At 39.0% G+C, this 26,828-nt stretch overlaps 1 protein-coding gene across 1 annotated transcript in view; it reads left to right on the top strand.

The window, feature by feature from the left end:
* poln (polymerase (DNA directed) nu) overlaps positions 1-26,828 on the top strand; it is a 121,183-nt gene that overhangs the window by 9,440 nt on the left and 84,915 nt on the right. Inside the window, 6 exon segments of the mRNA XM_066720952.1 lie at positions 1,340-1,404; positions 6,657-6,740; positions 7,210-7,305; positions 8,332-8,388; positions 9,221-9,274; positions 10,530-10,595. Of these exon segments, the coding sequence (XP_066577049.1) occupies positions 1,340-1,404; positions 6,657-6,740; positions 7,210-7,305; positions 8,332-8,388; positions 9,221-9,274; positions 10,530-10,595 (422 nt within the window).

Below are 26,828 nucleotides of genomic sequence, written 5' to 3'. Positions count from 1 at the left end.
CAAATCCTGAATTACTTTTTTGTTCCAACTTAACTCATAAATACTTCAGCTTTGTGAACCACTTTTAAATTATACATTGTATTATTATTATTATTATTATTATTATTATTATTATTATTATTATTATTATTATTATTAATATTATTATTATTATTATTATTATTAATAATAATAATAATAATAATAATAATAATAATAATACATTTCTTAGCAGTCACCCTTATCCAGGGTGACTTACAATTGTTACAGCATATCACATGATTTTCCACTCATTCCCCACCACAACATCCCTTGAGCTGTGTGGTTAAAAAATAAATTGGTAAACCAAATTATTTTTAGCCTGTGCTCTTCTAGATTTCCGCTCTTCATACAATAATATTTTGTAACATACAGAAACAGGTGGGATTGTCTTTTGTCAACACATTGCATTGTTAGTTTGGGTCTTGAAACAATATCCTGAAGGAGGAGAAATGGCATTGGGATGATGCTAATTTCAAAGCCTGTCCATTTTCTATAAGAACTGACAATACCTTTTGCAAGGACTTTCATTGGAGACAGAACATTTGCTTTTGTACTTCACACATCTATGCTCTTTTCCTTTTGGATGTAATGCTTTGTTCTTTAAATATATATTTTTCCAATTTATCCATAATAAAATATTCTTGCATCACTTCTCACTTTTTCTGCACGTCATAGCTGCAGCCTCCACTTCTCAAATACACGTGCCACACTGTTGCCACAACAGACAGATCCAGCCATTATGTTATCTGTGTTCATTTTTGTGAACTCTTCATTCAATGAGGTAATTTCCAAGGCTTTCATACAAGGCTATCAGTGCTGTGCCATTATTGGCTTTTGCTGAGGATGTTTTCTGGGGTACAGTCAGCAGCTCAGATGGAAGTACAGAATGTTTATAAAATAACTTAAGAGAACAGTGCTCTGTGACAAGGCCATTCAGTGCCATCCAGCAATACTACAAGGCATCAAGGAGTAGAGAACTGTTTCAGTCTTGATATATTTCTTTCTTTCTTCCCTTTGACATTTTCCACATAAAACTAAACATGACAAGAGCCTCTATAATGGCCATTACTTTACAGAGGCCAAGTTTGGTATTAATTCCACACAAAGAATCCCTGAATAATAATTTGTGCTGATCTTTGTCTTTATAGGTTTTAACCGATTCTTGTTATCATTGGTTTGTAGATGCGATACCCTGTGCAGATAATTTCACTATGACTTTGGTCCCTGTACCTTACAAATCAAATCACAGTGGTCATATTTGACTAAAATCACAAGAGTTAAAAAGACTAATATATGTCTCCTTTTGTTTTCGTGGCAGCCATGGAAAGCCATCGGATTCGAGTTGAAAAGGATGCCCTGAAGATGACGTCTGAAATCTTGGGGGTACAGTATGAAATGGTTCAGTAGCAGCATGTGTATGCTTGTTTAATTGGATATCACCACAGCTTATATACACCGATCAGCCATAACATTATGACCACCTGCCTAATATTGTGTAGGTCCCCCTTTTGCCGCCAAAACAGCCCTGACCCGTCGAGGCATGGACTCCACTAGACCTCTGAAGGTGTGCTGTGGTATCTGGCACCAAGACATTAGCAGCAGATCCTTTAAGTCCTGTAAGTTGCGAGGTGGGGCCTCCGTGGATCGGACTTGCTTGTCCAGCACATCCCACAGATGCTCGATTGGATTGAGATCTGTGGAATTTGGAGGCCAAGTCAACACCTTGAACTCGTTGTTGTGTTCCTCAAACCATTCCTGAACCATTTTTGCTTTGTGGCAGGGTGCATTATCCTGCTGAAAGAGGCCAATGCCATTAGGGAATACCGTTTCCATGAAAGGGTGTACATGGTCTGCAACAATGCTTAGGTAGGTGGTACATGTCAAAGTAACATCCACATGAATGGCAGGACCCAAGGTTTCCCAGCAGAACATGCCACCTTCTTCCATTGCTCCGTGGTCCAGTTCTGATGTTGGATGAGTGGACAGAGGTCATCATGGGCACCCTGACTGGTCTGCGGCTACGCAGCCCCATACGCAAAACAAACTGCGATGCACTGTGTATTCTGAAACCTTTCTATCAGAACCAGCATTCACTTTTTCAGCAATTTGAGCTACAGTAGCTCGTCTGTTGGATCGGACCACACGGGCCAGCCTTCGCTCCCCACGTGCATCAATGAGCCTTGGCCGCCTGTGACCCTGTCGCCAGTTCACTGCTTTTCCTTCCTTGGACCACTTTTGATGGGTAATGACCACTGCAGATCGGGAACACCCCACAGATCCTTACACTTACACTTGCCCATTTTTCCTGCTTCTAACACATCAACTTTGAGGACAAAATGTTCGCTTGCTGCCTAATATATCCCACCCACTGACAGGTGCCATGATAACGAGATTATCAGTGTTATTCACTTCACCTGTCAGTGGTCATAATGTTATGGCTGATCGGTTTATAAATAGATTTATAGAAAAATATCTATAAATATCAAGTTCAAAGCATTGGATGACCTTGTTAGAAATGCATGTCGCACACCTTTTAAGCTTTCATCGTAGTAGTTATGTTCTAGTGCAGTGTTTTCTATGTGATTAGACACTCCCTCAGTGCTGTCAACAAAGCTGGAGCAGTACTGTTATTTTGGGAATCTAACTCCCTCCACTCCTCGCCATGCCGTCCTGTGTACTCTGTGGCCATACTCTGATTGGTGATTGGTTCTTTATGGGGTGATTATCTAAATAGCCCAGAATCTGTCCAGGCAGCCTGCCTGGAATCACTAAGGCAAGCTCCAGATGTATGCATAGGAAGGCACTGAAATATGTTGATGCAATGCAGTTAAAGAACAAAGCCTGTGGTGCAGGCTGCCCGAAGCTCCAATAAAGGAATCAAACCTGCAGTGCCTGGAGGTTGTTTTAAGATTATTCCGAGTTCAGTCTGATGTTTGAGCACAGAATCCCACAGCTAAGAAGCCCTTGAATCCTGCATGTTTTCTTTGTTTCTCTGTATGTCTGTGAGGCTCTCTGCATTCCCCCGAGTTCACTGTCAACAAGGCATGGCCAGACTCCATGTTTTTGAATAAGAAGCAGGGCTGATTACTGTATGACCCTATTATTCTGTAATTTAATATATTTTTCAAATGTATATATATTTTTTGTCTATTAGCTGAACCCTCTCTGCCTTCCCTCCAGGGGTAGCTGGAGTCTGTAACTGAGATTAAATGCATGCATGACACCAGGGATGAAAAGAGACGCGTCTCGCTTTGCTGCTCCGTCTGTCTAAAAATAGAGCTGAATTTCTGCCTCCACAACTGCAGTGCCGTCACTGTGAATTGCAGTGTAAGGTATTCTGCTGAAGCCAGGCTGAGGAAACACTTCAAACAACCCTGCATGCGGCCAGGAAATCAGAACTGTTCTGGGGCTTTTTTCTTTTTAAAAAATACATATAAAGTTATCCTTTAACAAAGCAACACAGCATGAGAGAACCACAAACTATAAACCACAAAAGGCACTAATTCATGGTCTCCCAGGATTAAAGGCCTGAGAGAGAGAGAGGTAATGTATATATTAATAAAAACACACCTTATAATTTTTGCTTTTGTGTGTTTGAGTAGTGTAGTATAGTCATCACATTGACAGATCCTTCACGGAACAGGGTGTGGGTAGCAGTTGTCCTGCCAATTGCCGTGACCCCTTTCTGAATGCACACTTTGGACCTGCACATGTCCCCCAAAAATGTCCACTGCAATTACAGCACAGCAGTTTGTGTTCTGTCAGTTTTGTGAGACCCAATTCTGGTTTTAATGTTAAATGTTTTTTTTTTTATCTGAAGACAGTCCACCTCACTGTGCTTTCTAGGCATACAAATAGATCACAAATCAAGTATTGGAGACTTACAATTCCTTCTCGAATTAAAATGTTCTGTTTTATGATCATTACGTTTCTGTGGCTAGTATTTCCATTGGTACTAGTGACTGAGTGATAGTGTTTGGAAATATTTAAGATGAATTTTGCACAAAATAGGCTTATAGGCTTAAACCTGTCTAATGAGCTGATAGCTTCACGATCTGCTGTAATCGTCAGAAATAAGGAACTAGAAAAGAATACAGGATTGCACCCCTTTAACCTGCACTCCAATGACTGAGCTTTAATCCTGCTGTTAATGCAGTTTCATTAAACATGAAACCCAGGAAGGAATGCAAATGGAGTCTCCCGCTGTGTAAAGTGCAGAGCAGAGTGTCAGGTTGATAAGTCTCTTTAAACCATTTTAACATTTATTAAACAGAAACAATGTATACTTTCAAAAAATATATACTTTTCTGAGGTTTGGTTATTGAAAACTTATAATATCAATTTATGGAAGCAGACAGGTCTCCACTTTTATCATCTCTGTGCTTTCTTTGCACTAAACAGCTTGTCAGTTCTATGCAGCTGTAGTTCCACCCAAAAGTTAAAAAGACTGATTCTAATCCACCTTCCAGCTCCTGTCTGTTATTTAAGACAAACACTGATGTTGCTCCCTGCTTAAAAACTAACTTTCTTGAATGATGGCACATTATTATTATTATTATTATTATTATTATTATTATTATTATTATTATTATTATTATTATTATTATTATTATTATATATTTTTTTGTATTTCATAGAAATCTTGCTGGGTATCAAGAGTCACTTTCTCAATTAATTGTTAACTGGCATGTAAATGCTCCTGATGCAGCTGCAGTGTTTAATACTAAATCTCACGCTAGCAGACTTACTTGTCTGCTGATTGCCTAGCAACTGGAAGACAATCTTTTGCATCCCTTGGATCTCAACAGCTTCCTGTGTGACAGTAACACATTCATAATGTGTGCACGGTTGTCGTTTGGCAAATGGTTTCAGTAATGTAAAACCTGGCATTTGATAAAGTAATGCTGATAATCTCTCAAACAATATATTGCAAATCACAAGACTAGATGGGAACTTTCTTTTCTGCAGGCCTAGACTCAGATACATAGTGGGTTAGGAATGATACATATAGAATCTGAAGGAGGGATCAGCCTACATCACACATCTATTCCATTCTTCCATTCTCCTGGGATCTGTAGCTCAGCAAGAGCCATTGTTTGATGTTTGGGTTTTCAGTCCTCTTTACTCAAGTGTGGGGTTGGCCTTAAGCTAAAGGAAGAAGTAAAATTGAACTTGATCATTCAAAAAGTATGTACATAATCTATATACAGTTAGGTCCATAAATATTTGGACAGTGTCACAATTGTCATAATTTTGGCTCTGTATGCCACCACAATGGATTTGAAAGTACACTTTGAGTGTACACTTTCATCTTTAATTTGAGGGTAGTTCCATCCATTTTTATATGTGGTCCCTCCAGTTTTATCTGTGTCAAGTCAACAAATCAAGAGCAGACTTCACCAGAGTAAATACAGAGGGTTAACCACAATATGTAAACAGGAAACAGGAAGACCAGATTAGAGTTTGCAAAAAAACATCTAAAGAACCCTGTACAGTTCTGGAACAACATCCTATGGACAGATGAGACAAAGATCAACTTGTACCAGAATGATGGGAAGAGAAGAGTATGGAGAAGAGAAGGAACTGCTCATGATCCGAAGCATACCACCTCATCTGTGAAGCATGTTATGGCATGGGCATGTATGGCTGCCCAGGGAACTGGTTCCCTTGTATTTATTGATGATGTGACTCCTGACAAAAGCAGCAGGATGAATTCTAAAGTGTTTAGGGCTATATTATCTGCTCAGATTCAGCCAAATGCTTCAAAACTCATTGAACGGCGCTTCACAGTGCTGATGGACAATGACCCGAAGCATACCTCGAAAGCACCCCAAAACTTTAAGGCGAAGAAGTGGAATGTTCTGCAATGGCCAAGTCAATCACCTGACCTGAATCCAATTGAGCAGCATTTCACTTGCTGAAGGCAAAATCCATTGTGGTGGCGTATAGAGCCAAAATCATGACAATTGGTGTCACTGTTCAAATATTTATGGACTTAACTGTATATCGAAATAAGAACTCAAAGGGATATTATACATTTAAATGTTACCAAAAATTTTAAATCTTGTACAAAAAAACAAGTGTAGTTAAGTACAATACAAATATAGTTTATTTATACAAAATGTATGCTTTTTTTAATTGTGATTTGGCAGTAGTAAACTGATTGTACACTGACTATATACTACTATTCAATCAGTTCACTTTACATGTACTGAAAGCCTACTAAGTGTGTAAAGTACTATACAGTCAGTTATGTTTAATATAATGACAGTGCACATCAAGTATTTCATAAACTGTGCTTGATATACTTAATGCACACTACAGAAGCATACTTTAAAGTACTTATTTTTCCTAATTGTTTTCCCAAATTCTCTCAGCATCGAGGCACATTACCAGTGTTTTTGTTCAGAATGAATTCTGCAATGCATTTCCAATACTCTGAACCACTGCCTGGGCTTTCTAATTTGGAGATGCTGATACTTCATTAGCTGGTATTAGCTGGTAGTTCTAGCATTCCTGCAGGGAATTCCCTAGTGCATGGTGAATCTCATACACATCAGACTTGCAGTGTTGTAAAGAACACAGAGGAAATCATGAAACTAGCAGCCAGTTTGACTGCAGCTGTGTTTTTGCAGATGAAGTTGAAGCAGCTGGAGCAGGAGGCCCACCAGGCAGCAGGGCAGCAGTTCCTGGTTTCCAGCAGCACTCAGCTCCGCCAGGTCTGGATTCTTCGATTTTTATTTATGTACAGTATATGGCATAGACTACGACCATGGTACCCTGAAGCCTGATCTCATCAGACCTCAGTACCTATGCAAAGGCAGGACTGGCTACTCTATACCCAAATGCACAGAGTGCTGAATAAGCTGTACTCTGGGACCTGAAGCATCACCACACTATCAACCGGCAGGTATTTGATGGGATGTCTCTCACAAACCTTTTAATTGGTATTGCTGCAGGAAATAGCTGTGCCTGCCCAGAAGGGATACTCTCTACTGCAACAGAATCCTAACCACAATCCCAGAATTTGTGTGTCAGTCTTTAAAAAGGGTTTGAAAATCTCATAACAGCTTCAAGGGGGGAGTCCAGGGATGAGGTATGGCGAATAAAGTGTTTATTAAGGGCTTATATAAGGCAGTAGAGGGTTGTGTTGTTCGTGACCTGTTTTCCGGTTATGATTTGTCGCAGGTCCTGTTTGAGAAGCTGCGCCTTCACAAGCGTTGTGAGAACAAGAAGCTGCCTAGGACTGTGCTCAAACAGCAACAGTCCACCTCGGAGGCTGCGGTGAGTCATGTGCCACCTTAGATCCTGCTCTGCCCTCAGCTTCACAGCCCGACTCTCACTCACTTCTTATAAGATATTAAATCGGACTGAAGCAGAAAATGAAGCACACACACTCCTTAGTCTCGCATTCAAAAACTGTTTTTGGCCCTCTGTTATAATTCAGTTGTAGTTTCCTTTTAGCTGTACACTGAAGGAAAGCTGCTCGTGTTGCTGTGGACTTTGTCGAGACACTCGATCTATTTTAAGAACCGGCAGTCACAACTTCATAAAGAAATGCCAACTCAACCTGCGTCTGTGGCAGGGGCCACAGAGCAACTGCTTCCGTGACGAGTGTACTGGGGACAGAGAAATGAAAGCACACCTGCTCTGTGGTCTCTGGCTGCTGTGGCAATGTGTAATGAGCTGTCCGTGGTGCTGAAATGAGCTGTATCCCCAGTGAGCCCATCTGTGTGGCCTCTGTCTTTGCTGCAGTCGTGTCTGCTGCTGGGCCTGACCTGCCAGAGCTCTGACCTCAAGGGCTTTTTTCATTACCTTCAGCGATGCCAGTCAGACTCGGGCCATTGTAATAACGTTGGTGCCAGGGCAGTGTGCACTCTCTGCATGCTGATAACTATGTAGTGCCAATTTGTAATGCCAAATAATAGTTTTTCACTGAAATGGAGACTCAAAATATATTATTTGTTTTAGAAGTAATTCTTCCCTGTTCTGAATGGCTGCTGCCATTCGTGCCCCAATACTGTCCCCTCTTTCAAAGTCACTTTGATCCTTTCCTCTTGCCTTCTTGATCCAAAATTGAGGTCAACTGGGCCTGCTCAGCATTTGTATACATGCCACAGAGCATGATAGGATGTTAATTGCTTAATTGTATCATGCAGTACAACTGTTTGGAGACATTCGCATTTTTTTTGTTCCTCCACTCATTTATTCAGGTTTTTCCTTTAATTTGTCATGTGTGCGTGTGTGTGTGTGTGTGTGTGTGTATATATATATATATATATATAAATAAAATCCTTTAACTTTCTTCAGTTAATGCAGTTACAAGACCTCCATCCATTGCCCAAGATTATCTTAGAGTATCGGCAGGTAAGCTCTGTTGTGTCGCTGTGAGTTGTGGCCAGTGTAGCGTTCTGTCGACTCACATGACTAAGGATGTTTTGCAGACTGTAAGAGGCAGTAAATGCTCCTCTGCCTGCTGTTTTCAGTGTGTAGCCCCTGTTTGCAGGCTGAATTTTGATTGATCTTCCCCAAGAGCCTCACTAAACTACTCTAGAATATTTTTCTGCATGTAAAAATATGTCAGGAAAAAATATATTGTGCTTTGTTTGGTCAGTGGAGAAGTCAACCTACATTAGTAATGCAGACAAGTCTATGAGCTTTGATACTGTTACAGATTTCGTTTCTGGGCAGGTTTTAAACATTAATCACTTCCCAGCTCTCTCCTAATGAAACCCCTTTTCTGCACCGGCAGGGACTCACCTTAGGCCCTGCTAATGCATCCTGGAACTTGGCAGTAAATTCCTAATGTCATCTTTATTAAAATATAATTTTCAGACATTCATTTGTTAGACTAAAGCAGCTTATGTAATTATAACAATTTACATCTCTACAGTTTACAGCTTATAACAATAAACATACATCATTCTGAACAAAACTTCTATCAGGGCATGTATGCTTAAATAATTATCTTCAGATTATTTGAAACCGAGTTATAATTCCCTTAAAAATATGGTTAAGTGATAAATATGTCAGCAGGCATAGTCATAATTTATGTAATGTTTTTAATAGATTAATCTTAATATTCAGACAGAATAATAGGATTTTAAATCAGTCATGTGCTGTAGGTCCAGTTTTTCTGTTTGAACACTGCCTGCATATGTACAGTGTTACGATTTATGTACCGTTTATTTTCTCATAGGTTCATAAAATAAAATCCACCTATGTGGATGGGATTCTTTCATGCATGAGAAAGGTACATTTATTCTTACTTATATTTACTTACAATTGTTACTAATCTTAAAATGATAAGACCCCAAGCTATACCAATTATAACAAATGTGGCAACTGACTTTATTTTTACACAAATATTAAAATACTTCCTATACTCAACTATTAATTAACCTTGCAGTACTTTCTCCAATACTGTAATTGTAAGGTAACACTCAGGGTAGCATAGTTCAGCAGTACTACAAAAGCAGGTCTGTCTGTTTTCTCTTTCTGAGGCCTTTTATAAAAAATAAACTGTTTTACTTTCTTTGGAGTCACTGTTTCCCAATATTGAATGTTGCTATTACTGTTTTGTACATTACTACTTTGCCTGTGAAGCAGATTTCTTCAGTGTACCCCTGTGTAAATTCCCACCTCCCACCAGCCTTGCCAGTTGCTTTTCAACACAAGTACTGTAACCGCTGGAGCACTTCTCTGTAACAAGATTGACAACCATAAACAAGGCTGCTCTGTGTGAAATGTCATGGACTCTGATGATATTCCTACTGTGTGACTTTCAGCACTAGGGAGTATCTTCAGAAATACCTCACAAAAGTACAAGTCACTGTGAAGGGGGTGGAACAGAGCCAGTCATTTTCCTAAAAACATACAGTAGATGGCAGCAATGAGCTTTTAATGTTCTCCTCATTAAAGCAACACACACACACACACACACACACACACACACACACACACACACACACACACACACACACATTCACCAAGAAGACTAAAAAATACATAATAATCCAAACAGTCAATGTCTGAATAAAACAGAATTTAAGATACCCCTGAGTTAATCTGTAGACAAGTACATTTGAGACATTTTGGTGGCACTGGCAGGATTAAAGGATGTTGTTGGCTATCAAATCATCATAATTTCCCATGCTGCAGTCAGCACTGTATATATCACAGCTATTCTCCAGGCTGCTTACGGTACAGCAACTGTATTTTGTTCATCTGTGGGTGAACGGATCTCTCCGGCCAGTGGTCATCAGAATTAATGTTACCAGGTTTTATTTAGAATACCCCTGTCACATACTGTCGCTGAATGTGCCTTCATCAATCAGGAATTTCTAAGCCTTGTCATATTAGAAGATTTCTTTCAATAGTTTTAAAGCAGAAGGAGGCTTGTTTGTTTGTTTTGGGTTTCTTCACAGCTTTACAGAAGCCTGCATCACAGAAGGCCGTTATGACAGTTTCAACTTTTTTTTTTTTTTTTCCTGTTGAATTTCCCCCAGACCTATATTTCTTCTACTTGGAACCAGACTGGCACAGTCAGTGGCAGGCTCTCAGCCAAGCACCCTGTAAGTACTTATTTACTCTAATGTGGCTTGTCCTTGTTGTCATACTCGCTGTTTAGCCAATTAGGAATTTGAGAATGCAGCAACATCTCTTCTGGGTTACAATTTGTGACCAGTGTGAGCCTCTCCCTCAGTCTCTTGCCAAGCTGATGTAGACAGCTGCATTTTGAAAATCTCTCACTGTACACACTCTGGAGTGCCAGGGTTACAATTCAGTGGGGTGCCTTCAGAGTCATTTTAATTGGATTGCTCACATAGATTAGTAGAAGCAAAAAACAAAACCCATAATTATAGTATTAATATGGAAATAAAGTGGATAGTGTTCATATTTTTTAAGGAAATACAGACCATTGAGTATCTTTACAAAAATAGGGCATTATACCAAATGTTTTGGTTACTGTTCTGTTTTTGCTTTTTGTTTGTAAGTATATGTGAGGCATACTGCTGTGAATAATTAATGTGAAGTTTATGTCTGAAGCAGCTTTTTGTTTTTCCCCCCGTTCTTTTCAAAATTCAGACCAGGGCTTTAACTTGCAAGTCAGCGCTTAACAATCAGAGTTGAAGTCTGAATGCTTTTTAAAGCTCTTTCACCCTTTAGATCCGTGTTAAGCCCAACTAAGATGAGTAGAAGGAAGCGCTTGTTGTGTCGGAGAACACTGATTCAGACACTTTACACAGTACCCATCTATCTCTCCCTTCAGCCTGGGGAGCCCACAATGCTTTCTACCATGAAATAACATCACCATATCTATCTGCAAAAGGACGTGCAAAAACCATCCCATAATGTTAGAACACTAAGATGTAAACAAGTTATTTAAACGCATGGGCATTTTTACATGATATAGGAAATATGTTCTGTGGGTGTGTCCCTTCCTTCAGCAAAACATGTATGATTATAACAGCATGTGCAATAATGGCTTAATTAATATAGTCCTTTGAATTTTACACACATTTGAAGGGAATTGTCGGTCCTTTGCCCCTCTGTATTATACGGTAGCTTCACCAAGAACAAGAAAAATGTATCTGCCAATTTATGCCCATAATCCACTTTCTTCCCCAAACTTAATACATTCAGCTATGCTGTAAAATCCTCCTGAAGTCCTACAACCACATTTTGTGTAATGCACATGACCATGTGTGCCCTGTGCCACTACTCCAACAGTAATGTGATATCAGTCCCATTCCTGTATTCACCCTACAAGTCTTCAATATAAAACATGGAATTTCATACTCTTTCTATGTATATATATATATATATATATATATATATATATATATATATATATATATACACTCACCTAAAGGATTATTAGGAACACCATACTAATACTGTGTTTGACCCCCTTTCGCCTTCAGAACTGCCTTAATTCTATGTGGCATTGATTCAACAAGGTGCTGAAAGCATTCTTTAGAAATGTTGGCCCATATTGATAGGATAGCATCTTGCAGTTGATGGAGATTTGTGGGATGCACATCCAGGGCACGAAGCTCCCGTTCCACCACATCCCAAAGATGCTCTATTGGTGACTGTGGGGGCCAGTTTAGTACAGTGAACTCATTGTCATGTTCAAGAAACCAATTTGAAATGATTCGACCTTTGTGACATGGTGCATTATCCTGCTGGAAGTAGCCATCAGAGGATGGGTACATGGTGGTCATAAAGGGATGGACATGGTCAGAAACAATGCTCAGGTAGGCCGTGGCATTTAAACTTGTGCAAATTGTAGCCTCTTTTTCCTATTTGTAGTGGAGATGAGTGGTACCCGGTGGGGTCTTCTGCTGTTGTAGCCCATCCGCCTCAAGGTTGTACGTGTTGTGGCTTCACAAATGTGTGAATAGGTGAGTGTATATATACACTCACCTAAAGGATTATTAGGAACACCTGTTCAATTTCTCATTAATGCAATTATCTAACCAACCAATCACATGGCAGTTGCTTCAATGCATTTAGGGGTGTGGTCCTGGTCAAGACAATCTCCTGAACTCCAAACTGAATGTCTGAATGGGAAAGAAAGGTGATTTAAGCAATTTTGAGCGTGGCATGGTTGTTGGTGCCAGACGGGCCGGTCTGAGTATTTCACAATCTGCTCAGTTACTGGGATTTTCACGCACAACCATTTCTAGGGTTTACAAAGAATGGTGTGAAAAGGGAAAAACATCCAGTATGCGGCAATCCTGTGGGCGAAAATGCCTTGTTGATGCTAGAGGTCAGAGGAGAATGGGCCGACTGATTCAAGCTGATAGAAGAGCAACTTTGACTGAAATAACCACTCGTTACAACCGAGGTATGCAGCAAAGCATTTGTGAAGCCACAACACGTTGAGGCGGATGGGCTACAACAGCAGAAGACCCCACCGGGTACCACTCATCTCCACTACAAATAGGAAAAAGAGGCTACAATTTGCACAAGCTCACCAAAATTGGACAGTTGAAGACTGGAAAAATGTTGCCTGGTCTGATGAGTCTTGATTTCTGTTGAGACATTCAGATGGTAGAGTCAGAATTTGGCGTAAACAGAATGAGAACATGGATCCATCATGCCTTGTTACCACTGTGCAGGCTGGTGGTGGTGGTGTAATGGTGTGGGGGATGTTTTCTTGGCACACTTTAGGCCCCTTAGTGCCAATTGGGCATCGTTTAAATGCCACGGCCTACCTGAGCATTGTTTCTGACCATGTCCATCCCTTTATGACCACCATGTACCCATCCTCTGATGGCTACTTCCAGCAGGATAATGCACCATGTCACAAAGGTCGAATCATTTCAAATTGGTTTCTTGAACATGACAATGAGTTCACTGTACTAAACTGGCCCCCACAGTCACCAGATCTCAACCCAATAGAGCATCTTTGGGATGTGGTGGAACGGGAGCTTCGTGCCCTGGATGTGCATCCCACAAATCTCCATCAACTGCAAGATGCTATCCTATCAATATGGGCCAACATTTCTAAAGAATGCTTTCAGCACCTTGTTGAATCAATGCCACGTAGAATTAAGGCAGTTCTGAAGGCGAAAGGGGGTCAAACACAGTATTAGTATGGTGTTCCTAATAATCCTTTAGGTGAGTGTATATTAATACTTTAACAGTTCTTGTGTTTTCCAAAGCTCACATCATCTTTTGTAGGTAAGAATAATGTTATTAGTACTGTCAAAAGAGCAGTGCTGTGCAGGATGAAAAAGGATTTGGGCTTACATAACAAGTCAGTGTTGAATGGCTGTGCTCGTAGCAGACGGCAGGGCTAGGAATGGGGGGCGTGAGGCATCACTCCTCACTGTTAAATGTGCTGCAGGACAGTAAAGCACAAAAATGAGAAAACTAAAGCCTTTAGTCATGGTCTGTGCGTTTTGACTGGAGGAGTCAAGATATTGGCTTTGTTGAAATATTTATAGAGCATTAAGAAGTGACTGCAGGCCAGGAGGGAGTGTGAAGTCACGGGGGCCACTGGGGCCTGGATCTCTGAATGTGAACTTTGGAGGCTACCAGTGATGTGACCTGTGCTGTGAAACACCCATGTGAGAATCATCTGTACACGTGAGAGGTCAGGTAGACAAACTGAGGGTCTTTGCTTGAACTGAAGTTTTCAAGTTTCTTCAGGCAGTTGTACTTGGAGGCAGGCAATGAAATGTTTCAACACATTTCTCCTTCGAAGTATGCACTAAACGTCCAGCTCTGTGATTTTATTATTTAGGTAGATTTGTAAGCCTTTACCTAACCTTCCATCAATGCTAGCAGTACACTGTGAGTCCAGAATAACGAGTAGTGCACTTTTTAGTCCTCTTTTCCTTAGCTTCACTTTACGTTCAGCACATGGGGAGAAAATTATGAAAATTGTGCAGTGAAAAGCTTTGAAAAATATGCAGTGTATCTAGTTATTAATTCATATGGTTTAGAACATTTTTGAACACAGGGACAGATCCCGTTTAGCCTGGTTGTGCTGTAATGCTTAGATCTCCACCATAATTGAGGTTTCACTTACATAAGGAATACAGTTACAAAACCAAGTGTGTGTCTGTGTGTGTGGGTGATGGGGAGGGTGAATGGTGAAGAACAAACAAGAAAATGTCCATGCTGTCCTTCAGGTCAGCTCTTGTATAGAATCACCATTTACCCAGTGATAGTGTTGCTTAAGCTTAATATATACATCTTGGCTGGCATTTTTTCTTTTTTGTTTGATGAGTCTAATAGCTCTCTAAGCTCTCCGTTAAATATTGTTTCTAAGATGTGGATTTTTAAAGCTTTCTAACCATTCTTAAAGCTCCGCACTCAGAGCTTTACTACTTATTTGTTTATTTGTGTCTTTAAAACTGATAAAGTGCTTTTCTCATCACACTTCAAAAGAAGAAATCTAATATAATAAATACAAACAGAATGCTAAATACATGGTACAGCTTTTTAAAATAAGATAAAATACAGCCAAGCTGCAATTAAGCAAGACTTTAAATACCCAATTATATAAAGATCAGTGTCAACTCCAAGTTGCATAATTATGTTTGTATTACAGGTGTGTAAACTCTAGTTTTTTTTTATATCTGAACGTAGGTGGCTGTACCAATGTGGAGCAAAAAACTGGAGTGATTTTAACAGCATTTTGATGGAACGCAGAACAAAATAAAAAAAAACTAATCATACTCTTCGGTTTTCAGTCATTAATGTAACAAAAAAAAATGTGTCCCAATACAATCTTTAAGTAAATCATTTTAGAATTTTTCTAACTGTAGCTAATGATTTTCTATTAAACATTTGAAGCATTTAAGCGACTCAGTGGATCATCAGAAAAAATGTCTCGATCGAACAGGTCCTCTAATTACACTCAAATGCCAGTTTACTTATCAAAGAGCCTTATTCTAGCTCACACAATGTAGAATATTCTTCAGTGCCTATGAAATAAAACCTATTGATCTGTAATCATACTAAATGAGGTTAAGATTCCAAATTGATCGATACCCTTTCTTAAGTGAAGTACAAAAGTGGGTTGTGACAAAAAAACCCATCAGAATGGAAAAAAAAAAAGTGAATCAAATGCATTTAAAACAAACAATGGTATTGCTTCTTAGACTGATTACTGCCCTCCGATAGAGTAAAATGCCACTGAAAATGCCCCAAAGACGTTCATTTCAGTTCTTCACCTTAAAACTGCAGTTTTTCCATTAGGTATGTTTTTAAAGTAACAACCTTTTGTACCTTCATTACTTTCTCTCTGCACCTGATGCACTTTCTGAGCACTTGATTAAAGCTGTGCCATGCTTTGGCCTTGATTTTGGAGATATTACGATGTGAGACAGACTTCATGTATAGTGGACTCCCGCGGATGCCTGAGTGCTCTGAATTTCGTAGCCCATTCCTCAACCAGTCAGGCTCGAGTCTGGGGAACCTGCAGTGAATCGTCTCGGAAAATATGAGTTTGCACATTACTTCTGCCCATCGCCCCAGGCTGTCTCCGTAACGTCTTAATGGCTCTTCGACCCACACAAAATACATTTATATACATTTTTTCCTTTCCCCCACGAGGTGCATCCTCTGTGGGTGTGTGAATACTGATTGCTTGGAATTTTTATTTAATTGTATCTTTTCCCCTCTAAGGCCACTTTGAGTACAGAGTGAGGAGGGGAGATTGGGCTTGGAAATATAGATTGTGTATACTGGTTGCCTAATACACTTGAAGATACTGAATTCAGGACATTTTGGATACAGCAGCCTTTTCTTTAACTTGCTTGATGAAAATAGTCTTAAACAAATAGGGAGACAGGGAGTTGTGTCTGTCTTCTGCAAGCTATTTCAAAATTCCCCCCCCATGTCGCAGACAGAATCCTCCACCTCCTCAGACCACAGCTGCACAAGACAGATATGCACTCTAGCAGACAGGCTGGCCTATTTAACATAGACTTAGTATTGCGTAAGCTCTTCTCTGGAAACTATATTATTGTCATGGTAAACGCATATAATGGTAATCATGTCACCTCACACATTCATTATTTCAACTAACAGAAGGAATATTGGAGTCAGATGGGATTCATTGTAACAGAAATATCAAGAATATGTTTTTCTTTATTTGTTGTTTCCCCTTGTGGCTTAGAATAATCTCTATTCTTGTCTCAACTGGCAGAAATACCATTAACTTTAGTTTAGTTTAGTTTACTGAGAGGGCATCTACAACACAGTGTTTGTAATGATCTTCTTGGTTCAGATGAAAAGGCCATATTACAATTATTGGGAATTGAAGGCTTGAATTGTGCTTTGTTTTTATATGAAATTGTGTCCATGCTGGAATTAAACAAGCATCTTCAAATAAGACAGAAAAACATGTAAATTTAACATCAGTAGAAATGGTGCCGGTATACATTAAGTCACATTATGTACCAATAATTAAAAATCTTTAAGTTCTGAATGGATCAAATTCTTACAGCACAGTGTAGTAGGAATGCCAAGGATGCCCGCTGCTGTTCTGTGAATTTCATGTTCATGGGCACAGAAGCAGCCATAGCAAACGTTAATTGTCTTTTTTTTGTCACTTCCACCCAAGCTGTTGCTTTTGAGGTGTCACAGCTGGCATCATCTCTTGGCAGTTTGTGGAGCCTGATTGCTCTTGAGAATGACAATGTTCCCTTATGAGCAACACTTAATCAAACCTGTTCAACACTATAACAAAAAATAGTTATCTTCTTGGCACTTTCAGTCAGCTACACAAGATATTCAACCATTTTGACCTAACGTCACTTCATTGATGCATACAAACATTTTTTCCACAGTTTTTGTACCTATGTTGATGTTAACCCCCAGTAATGTTTTTCTAGTCTTGTACTGTAGAGAGTGAGCAAGAACCATGATAATCAGATTAACAAAACTACTGTGCCATACCTAAAGTGTATTCTGCAAGAGGTATGTTTGCAGAATTTCTTTTGTAGTCTTCCAGAGTAGAATATATGAGCCTTTCTGTGTAATAGTTTTTAGTCATTTAATAACCTAAGGAATCGTACGATCTATAAATAATTCTTTCAAGTTAATAAATATATAACATTTGTGTTGTTTTGTTTATCTTTTTTGTCGTTTTGTGTTTTCTGAAAGGTTGAGTTATAATTAGTGGGTAATTTTGACTAGGATGAGAAAGACTATTGACAAACTAGAATGAATTACATGAAAGCAATGCTTTTTAGTGCTGCTTTATAAAGGCACGTCTGTAGTTTTCAGGACGGAGGATTGATCATATAGACCAGTGAAGAAGTGTCATATCTGCCGTTAAGACATGTTCAACTGTGCTTTTGTTCACAAACATATATGTTTATGGTTTCACAATATGATCAAAGTAAAGTGTCAGTTTGTTATTGAGAAATTAGAAAGGCCTGGGCAGACTTTGCACCCTAACTGTGTGACATGGAAATCTCATATAGCATGTAAATCACTTAAGGGGTTTAAAGCCGAAAGAAAATTAGGCCCAGAACCAAATGGTAAAACTTTGTGCATCAGATCAATGTCTGCACAAACGCACACAAAAAATCCAATCCATCCAGCTTAATTTATTTTCTATGAAGGATACATCAGTAATGCAAAGTCATTCCTTAAGGCAGGGTGAGTCATTCCACACAGTTTGTCTCTTGTAAACAGGAACGACTGTCAATGAGAGTTCAGTGTAGGCATCTGTCTTTTACAGGCACAAAAACAAACAAAGATGAGCTTTGCTTAAACAGCTTTAGTTTCCTTTTCAGAGAGACTGCAAACAAACATAAAGTATATTCCTTTATACGTATTTGTCTTCCAAAGGTTTTTCTTGAATGATGATAATATTATTCATATATTTGTTTAAATGTTGAAAATTCAAAAATCCCATCGTCCTGCTGTTTCCTCACTGTTTACACCACTGCTTGGAATCTTTTAGTTCTGCTGGTCTCACTATCCTCCTAGGCCAGTGTGTTTCGATTCCCATTCTTGATGAACAGAGTACTGACCGCCTTTCATTCCACCTGCATCCCCAATTGGTTAATTTAACTAGTTACTTACTTAATACCACCGATCTACCCCCTTACGTCCAGGTGATTAATTAAAGAGACCTACATACAAGTCCAAGTGAGCTGAATTTGAACAGAACATGACTGGCTTTTTCGACTGCTAAAATAACTGACTTCTCAAATAGCCCCAGCTCATTCAACCATCTTAAACTGATACATACTTGATTAAACACCATCCTTAAACCACATTTGATTGTATAAGAATTTATATCGTTCTATCCCTGTGTCTGTTGAATGGTTTTATCCACATTCGATCCACATTTGGTACATCAAAAAACAATGCTATGTATCCTATAACTGCTTTTTGTGACTGTTTTACCTTTTAAATAAACATATTATCCTATCTACTTTATTTCTGAGAGCTGGGTCTAAAGATTGGAGCTGTGCTATTACATGTAACAGTAATTTTAAAGCACTGATACCTTAGCACAACACAGAAACTCACTCCCTAGTTATTCCAGATCAGAGGGCCTCTTTCCATGTTCTCAGACTTTTTCCATTATTTAATTATCAAGCTTCTCTGTTTATTCTATAATTGGCTTGTGTATATGGGTTATACACATGTATAGCAATCTCCATATATTTACAGGAGCAAAACAGTTACACATTCTACTTGAAAACTACAGTTCAAGAAGGCGTTCCCTGCGGATTGTTTGAAGGCACGATTTAATTACTGAGCTGTTTGGTACCATATTTCAAAACACCAAACACCAAAATGTATTTCTCACACTTCTACCTCTGGGAGGTTTTCACTCAGATGAATATTTGCAGCAGCGACTGCTGAGAATTGGGGATGGCAGCTTACAAATACAAAGTTGGGGTCTGCTACAAGCCCTGCTGAACTGTGGTCCTTTAGGAGTGGATCTGAAGAACACTGTCCTAGACACTGAAATCCCTTCCAATGGCTTATTTGTCAAATCAGTATGGCCTGTGGGAGGCCAGTTTGTGTCACAGTTGCTTGTGGGTGGTATTCAGCTGTGGGAAGCTATAATCAGCAAAGCAAACATCTCAGCTGGAGAGCTGTGATAGCCAAGTAATTGATAACCAAATACCACAAAATTTAAGAATTTGTGCAACTGGGTCTTCGCCATTGGGGTAATCTCTCCCAGCACCGAAAACCAAATTAACATATCCATCTGAACACTTTATTAGTTTGCTTTCCCGAATCTGGCATGGACTCTAATCACAATATGAATCGGGTTTGTCATTTGTGTTGTTTCTCCAGTCTGTCTGGTGCCATATGAGGCAGAGATAGAAACCTGAGACATTTACCAGTCTACTGTTGCTGTGATGTGCAAGTTTCTTGTGTTGTTCTTATGCATGATCACTAGCATCCAAGACATGTCTGATGTATGTAGAAGTGCCATGCTCAAAACCTTTTGTCTCTCCCTGGTTTGTGTCATTGGTTTCTTGGATGGCAACTTCATCTGTCATAGACCTTCTCCACTCAGTTGGGATATGCAAATAACTGGAATACCTGGAATAATGGAATAAATGTACAGTATGTGTTGGTTTTACTTTTTAAAACACATTATTTTTATATATAAAATCATTCCACAGGAGCCAGCATTTTTTGTACTGAGGATATTAACATTTATCCTCTAAAGACTGACTTTGAATGGCATGCAGTCATGAGAGGTTTAAATAATACATACCCAGTGTAGTATTTATTGGCCCATGTGGCTGGGATTTCAACTCAATCATGGGATTGTGAAGTATCAAGCAAGACATAATTAAAAGTTTGCTCTTTTACAAAAGGTGAGATGAGTCTAGCAAAAATGTCATCTATCTGCAGTGTCTGTAGATGAGCTCAACAGCACTTCCTTCAGGGTGGAAGGTGAGACGAGTATCTGGTCTCAGCCACACTGAAGTGCTGATGTTTTTTTCATTGGTGTTCCTATAAATCTTAGAATGTGTTCAAAACTGAGTTTTTGGGGTTGTGGCCCAGCCATGCAGTCGATGTTCCTTTTACGATGATAAAGTTATGTGACATTCACTGTATGATTCAAAAGAGGATGCATACTCTGGTAATATCCTTGGGGATTAGCCACGGTTTGCCCTCTGTTTACTGGCTCTTTTTATTGCCTAACTGACACTCCACTCAACTGCAGTCAGCAGGCTACTTGTACAATAACTGAAAAATAATGTACATTTCAGAGTTATATACTGTTTCTACACCCTCTTAAGCATTATTTGGCAGTGTTACGCGCAGCTCCTGTGCATAGAAGTGACACTGTATTCCTACAATGCACACATCGTTTGAAAGCGTATTGTCTTGGCTACCAGGGGGTTGCGGGGTGGGGGGTGGGGGTTCTCATTCAGACGGTCACAGGTCACTCAGTTTCGGATTTCTTTGCAAATAGGCTTGTTTTGTTCAGAACAACCTAACGATTAATCCAGTATATAGAGAAATTCACAGAACCACAGAGGAGTTCAGATGCAGTTATGTGAAATCGTTGTGTATTAGTACACTGTAAACAGAGTTTTACATCTTGACATTTTGAGCTTGCTACGGGTGTGTGTTGCTTCTACCAAAACGTGGATGCTCTTGTTTTGATCAGTAGACTGTCTGATTCCAGAATATGTCATAATTCTCAATATTTTCTGAGATTTTGTATTCCTACTCAGACCAAGTATTCCCCCACCCCTCCATTTCAGGGTTAAATTTTGTTAAACAAAACAATTCCATGATTTATTTTTTATCTCCAATTGTTTATTTGTTCTATGTTTTAATTTCAGAGTACATTGAGATGTTAAACTGCGTAAATTTCAATAAAAACTGGAAAAATTGAGGTGTTGTAAAACTTGAAGTCCATTCTTATATTTATATATAACCATCACCAACAGCCTGTATCGATCCACTGCTGTATAAAGGCCTCCCCAAGATGTTCCCACTTCGATCTACAGCTTCTCTTTTCCATGTCATGCCTGCAAAGTCTATGATTTAATCTTCCCATCTTCTATGCTGCCATCTTCTAGATATTTGTTTTCAATTTTTCAATTGTTCAAATATACTCCGTTTAACTTCATTCCTTTTTCTTCCCAGTCCAACGTCTTGAATAGTTGCCGTAAAGAGTTTGAGAGATTGTCTCCTTGACGCACTCCTTTACAAATCTTGATCTGATCAATGTTGTAGCAGTGTTGTAGATGTATTTAATAAGAGTTATATAGGTTTCCTCAATGTTTTGATTTCTTTGATTCAATATATACAAACTCTAATACTTTCTTGTTGTCAACAAAGCCCAGACACAGAGGAAGCTCATATGATCTGCATCTTTCCAATTCTTGTACAACTTTGATATGATCCATTGAGTTATATCCACTTGTGAATCCTGCTTGTTCTCTTGGTGGGGCGAAGTCCAATGTGTCTTGAAGGCAATGTGTATACTTTGTATATGATGAGAAAGAGACTCACGGGCCTATAGTTCTTCAGATCTTCTTTGTCTCATTTCTTGTAAAGGAAAATGACAGTTGCATTGCCCACTTTTTTATGGCATTGTTTATTTCTGAGACACTTTGTGTAACGTTTTGCCAGAATCTTCTAATTACTTTTAATTTTCCAGATTGTTTTTAATCTTCTTAATGGCATAGCCTACTTCTTCTGGAATCACATCTGGTATTTCACTTGTGTTCATTGAGACCTCTTCTTCTATTTTGCTGTCATGACTGCTATATTTTTTTTGTAGAATTCTTCCAATCTTCTGATAATCGCATCTCTGTTTCTGATTTTTGTGCCATCATTGTTCAGGGCAATGATTTGATTTTCTTATTCCAAGGCGTTTTGCATGTTTGATCCCATTATTTTCTATGGCTTCTTTAATTAGGTTGCTGTTAAACTTTCTTAAATCTTCAGTAATAGGTTTCCTTATGATTTTCACAGCTCAATATAATTAAAGTTTAATTTGGGGTATTGACTGTGGTATATTTTAGTTTAGTTATCTTATTCTTGGGATCTTTTTATATTCTTGTGATGTGTGCTAGTTCCTCCAAATTCTCTTGTAATTTCCATGGTGCCACTCGATATTTTATCACATACTGTAACTGATGCATCTAGGTCGTCTTATTGGTCATAAAGTACACTAAATCAGTTCTTCAGTTCTAATTTGTAGGTTCATGATGTGGATTGGCTTGTTTTGTTTCTTCATTTGTTTTCTTTCCATATTGACATTATGCCAAAATAAGTTAATGAAAGTGTTGCAAAAGGCAAAACATATTTGAAATACTTTAATATACTGAACAGGAAAACAAATGGCAGACAGTGAGTTTAGTTCAGTGAGCCATACTGAGTGTGATCTCCTTGTGGAGCTGCAGGCTGGCTGCCTGTGCTCAGCAAGCCTCTGATCTGCAGAACAGGAGGTTAAACAGAGCGTGTCCTCCTTCATGCCTCAATGGTGGCCTGCACTAGGCTATGGAGCTTGAGGTAGATTTATATATATGGTGGGTGAATGGGTTTATTACCCTTCCACTTCCCCATATGTGTGCACTTCTCAAGATGCACATTTATATTACTTGTTGTTCTGAGTACTGGTATGCAGGTGCATTATCCCCTATGAACTTGCAGGAATCTCAAGACCCCTGCGGAGGACTGGGGGAGCGGTGAACACTGTGTTTGTTTCTACAGGGCATAAATGTTTTACCTACTACTCTGGAGCTGAGAATGAAACTGGCATTGGGTCCAAACAGGATCTTATCTACTGAGGTTTTCTGTGATTCTCTGTGTAGTCAGTTACCTTTCAGATCACTGCTACCTTTGATTATTGAAGCATAGAAAGTAGGTGTCCCCTGGCTCATAATGTATAATTGGTGGCTTTTTTTGATTTCCATCTCCCTTAAAAACTACAAATGCATTTTTAATTTTAATCATTTGATTCATATTGTGCCATTGTGTGCTTATGTGACTACATGGGGACTTGATTAAAGTCTTCAAAATCATGAAAGGCATCGACCACATCAACTGAGGAGCTTTTCCAGATCAGCAGGGACACACGGACCTGGGGACACAAATGGAAAAAAGGCATTCAAGATAGAAAACAGGAGACACTTCTTCACACAGATAGTCGTCACAATCTGGAACAAACTCCCCAGCGATGTGGTTGAAGTGACAATTTGTGAACATTTAAAAATAGACTGGATAAGATCCTTTGATCACCAAACGAGCACGATGGGGCGAATGGCCTCCTCTCGTTTGTAAACTTTATGTTCTTATGGAGGAACCCGGTTAACAGGTCAGTGGTACTTCAGTAGAAAACCTTTAAAAAAAAAAAAAAAAAAAAAAAAAGAATTAATCTCCATAGCTCCAAAAAAGGTTCTAAAATGTGTTATCTGTTATCGTGCAAAGAAATGCAGGCAAAACTAGAACAGCAAGCTGAGTTACATTTCCAGCCTTTGAGCTGCAGGGATGGTATCTGTATTAGACGGATGCTTGTTTTATTAGACTGCATTCAGATTAATTGATTATTCTTTTGGAAGTGAGTTACCCTTCAGGTTATTTATCCATGTTGTGGTGGTGTTTGCTATACTGCAGCTTTGTGTCAAGAAGTGATGTGTTGTGGGAATGAGCCATGGCTGTATTACATTTGGCTTGTCTAGTGCATAGCATGCAGACCTGCTTTGGGTTGTCGTTGAGACGCTGGCTCTATGACAATATAGGAATTCTTGATGGACATTAATGCTTCACAGCAAAAATAAACTGTTGTATTTTCTGTGGCCTCAGCCCTAGTCTCACTACACTATCAATCGGTTAGGCTCTCAAGGTGCTTTACTACAGTGTCTGCAGCAGAAACGACAAACTGTACTTGAAGCTTGAACTGCAGCTCTTTCTGGAGTGGATAACTCAAGTTGTATTGTGCCACAACCACTCACAACAGCTAGATGAAAAGGGGAGCTAATAGATGGGAGTCAGACTCCCAGGTTTTAATAAGCTGCAGTGCATTTGACCATGAAATCATCTTTAGAGCCTTTGATGCTTTGTGTCACGAGAGTTTCTGACATGCACAGTATGGGCAGAAGTTATGGCAAACAACAACCCATAGTAATAGATATTCTGGACTAGGGGGAAGAGTGAATCGACTCCTTAATTTACAGCACTGCACTCTTTACAGAGGCCTCCCACTGCAGATGAGAGAAAAGGCTTTCGTAGTGACTAATGCATGATGATCTCAGGCACACATGTGCAGTTCTCCACACACTGATGCCAACATGCAGTTTATTTCTAGCTGCAGTGTAGGAGCAGGCCTGGATAAAAACTTTTGAAACTGGATTGTAATGTGAAGAAATGTATATAAAAATTGAAAAAAAGTGAAGTATTGTGAGCCAAGCTAAGTATAACTGTATAATGTTTGCACTTGTTAGCTCATTTGTACTAGGGTGTATGCTGATTTGTATGTTGTACTGATTGCATTTACTGCACTTGATGCTTTGAAAATTAAGAAGTTTTCATCTGCTAAGGAATAAAGCGTCTTCTAATAAATAAATAATAATAAGTGCTCCATAAAAGAGAGACAGTACCGTCTCTCTTTACACAGTCTACCTGGATATCCTTATCACACGCCTTTTCATTGTTATAGCCCTTTGTTTTTTGACTGAGGGTTGTGTTGAGTTCTAGTGTTGAGTGAGGTCACAGGAGCGTTCTGTGGCAGCAAAATAACAAACAAAATGTAAATTAAGAAGCTGGAGAACATGGAGTTTAAGGAAATGGCATTTTCTTTTTGCTGATGGCTGAAAATATGTAACCGCTGTGTCCTACGGCAATCAATATCTCATCTCACTGCTGTAACTAGTTTTTAGGGCCCAGTGGGCTGGGAGGGTAACGAAGTAAAGAGCTCAGAAAAGCAGTCCTGACTCTGATTTTGAATTTAGAAAGTTTTGTGCTATTGAAATAAATAAATAACAAGGACATGAAGTAAAGAATACATAATTTAATTTTGCTCTGTTAACACTTGCTAGGAGTGCTCTGCTCTTGTTGGTTTATCCTATATGTTGGAGGAAGACTGATGGTGTATAGATCCCCTTATATATTCTTTATTAAATAATATTAAAAACATTCTGTCCACTACCTTTCAGTGTCTCCCATACACTTATAACCTTGTGAAGCCTGATGATATCTGATCCTGATCTTCAGAAGTTGCTACAAAAGGTTCTCTGATTAAGTTGACTGTGTGCATCCTAGAGTAGCTATGGCCAGCAAATACCACATGCTACGATGCTCTCAGCACATGCTAAACATTTCTTCTTATGCTGCATATTACCATGCTTTAAGTGGGTTGCTTGGCCCTGGTTTAGATGCTAAATTGTGAATCAACTGAAGGAAATGGTGAGTCAGTTTAATTTTGGCAGCTATCTGGCTTTAGCTTAGTGAACACTGTAGCATGTGAGTGACTGAACGGCAGTGTTTTAACGGCAACAACAAGAAAACTGCCTACAGCTTTTTTCCTCTCCACACCTATATGTTGGTCAGCTGAGAAGGGACATTCTGATTGTTCTTTGACTCTGGGAAGAGATTTTGCTGAAAAGTTACCAGGGCTTTTTAAATTATTGAGGAGTTCAGTGATCTTCAAGGACCTTCGTTCTCTTGGTCTCACAAGCTGCTGCCAGGCTCCTATTTGCCCCTTCCCACCGCCAGACTTGCCTCTTTGCTGCTGGGTGATATTTGTATGAGAGTTCAGCTTAGGTGAATGCAGCTCCAGATCTGTAATTATCACAGCCTTCTCAGAGCAAGACAACCACAAGGGTTTTGTAGACTAAAAAGGAGTCAATTATTCCTGCTTTATCTCTGCTAAAAATGTGTACAAGCTGTCAAAGCATTACTGGACATGCAAATAATAACTGAAATAGGGAAAATGCCCTTGACAGTGAAACCCAAGCACTGAGTTCAATTTAGTTAAGTATAATGTTTTTTAGTTTTTGGAATTTTGTTGCTTTAATGCAGCTTTCATTATTATTATTATTATTATTATTATTATTATTATTATTATTATTATTATTATTTATTACTTGATTTCTTAGCAGACACCCTTATCCAGGGTGACTTACAATTGTTATAAGATATCACATTATTATATATTTTTTCTTAGCATTGTACTGTTCGGTTGTTTATCATTGAGTTTAGTTGTGACTGATGCTGAAAAAAGTGAATGTGTTTAAAACACTTTTCAATCACTGTGAGCTATTGAAATATTTGTATTTTTATATGTTTTCCAAAATTCACAAATGCCACTGCTTGTCCTGTGATAGTGT

This window comes from Amia ocellicauda, chromosome 13 (genome assembly GCF_036373705.1).
Source record: "Amia ocellicauda isolate fAmiCal2 chromosome 13, fAmiCal2.hap1, whole genome shotgun sequence".
In the NCBI taxonomy this organism is placed as follows: domain Eukaryota; kingdom Metazoa; phylum Chordata; class Actinopteri; order Amiiformes; family Amiidae; genus Amia; species Amia ocellicauda.
The sequence above is the reverse complement of the archived record's forward strand: the minus strand, read 5'-3'. Positions and strand labels throughout refer to the sequence as shown.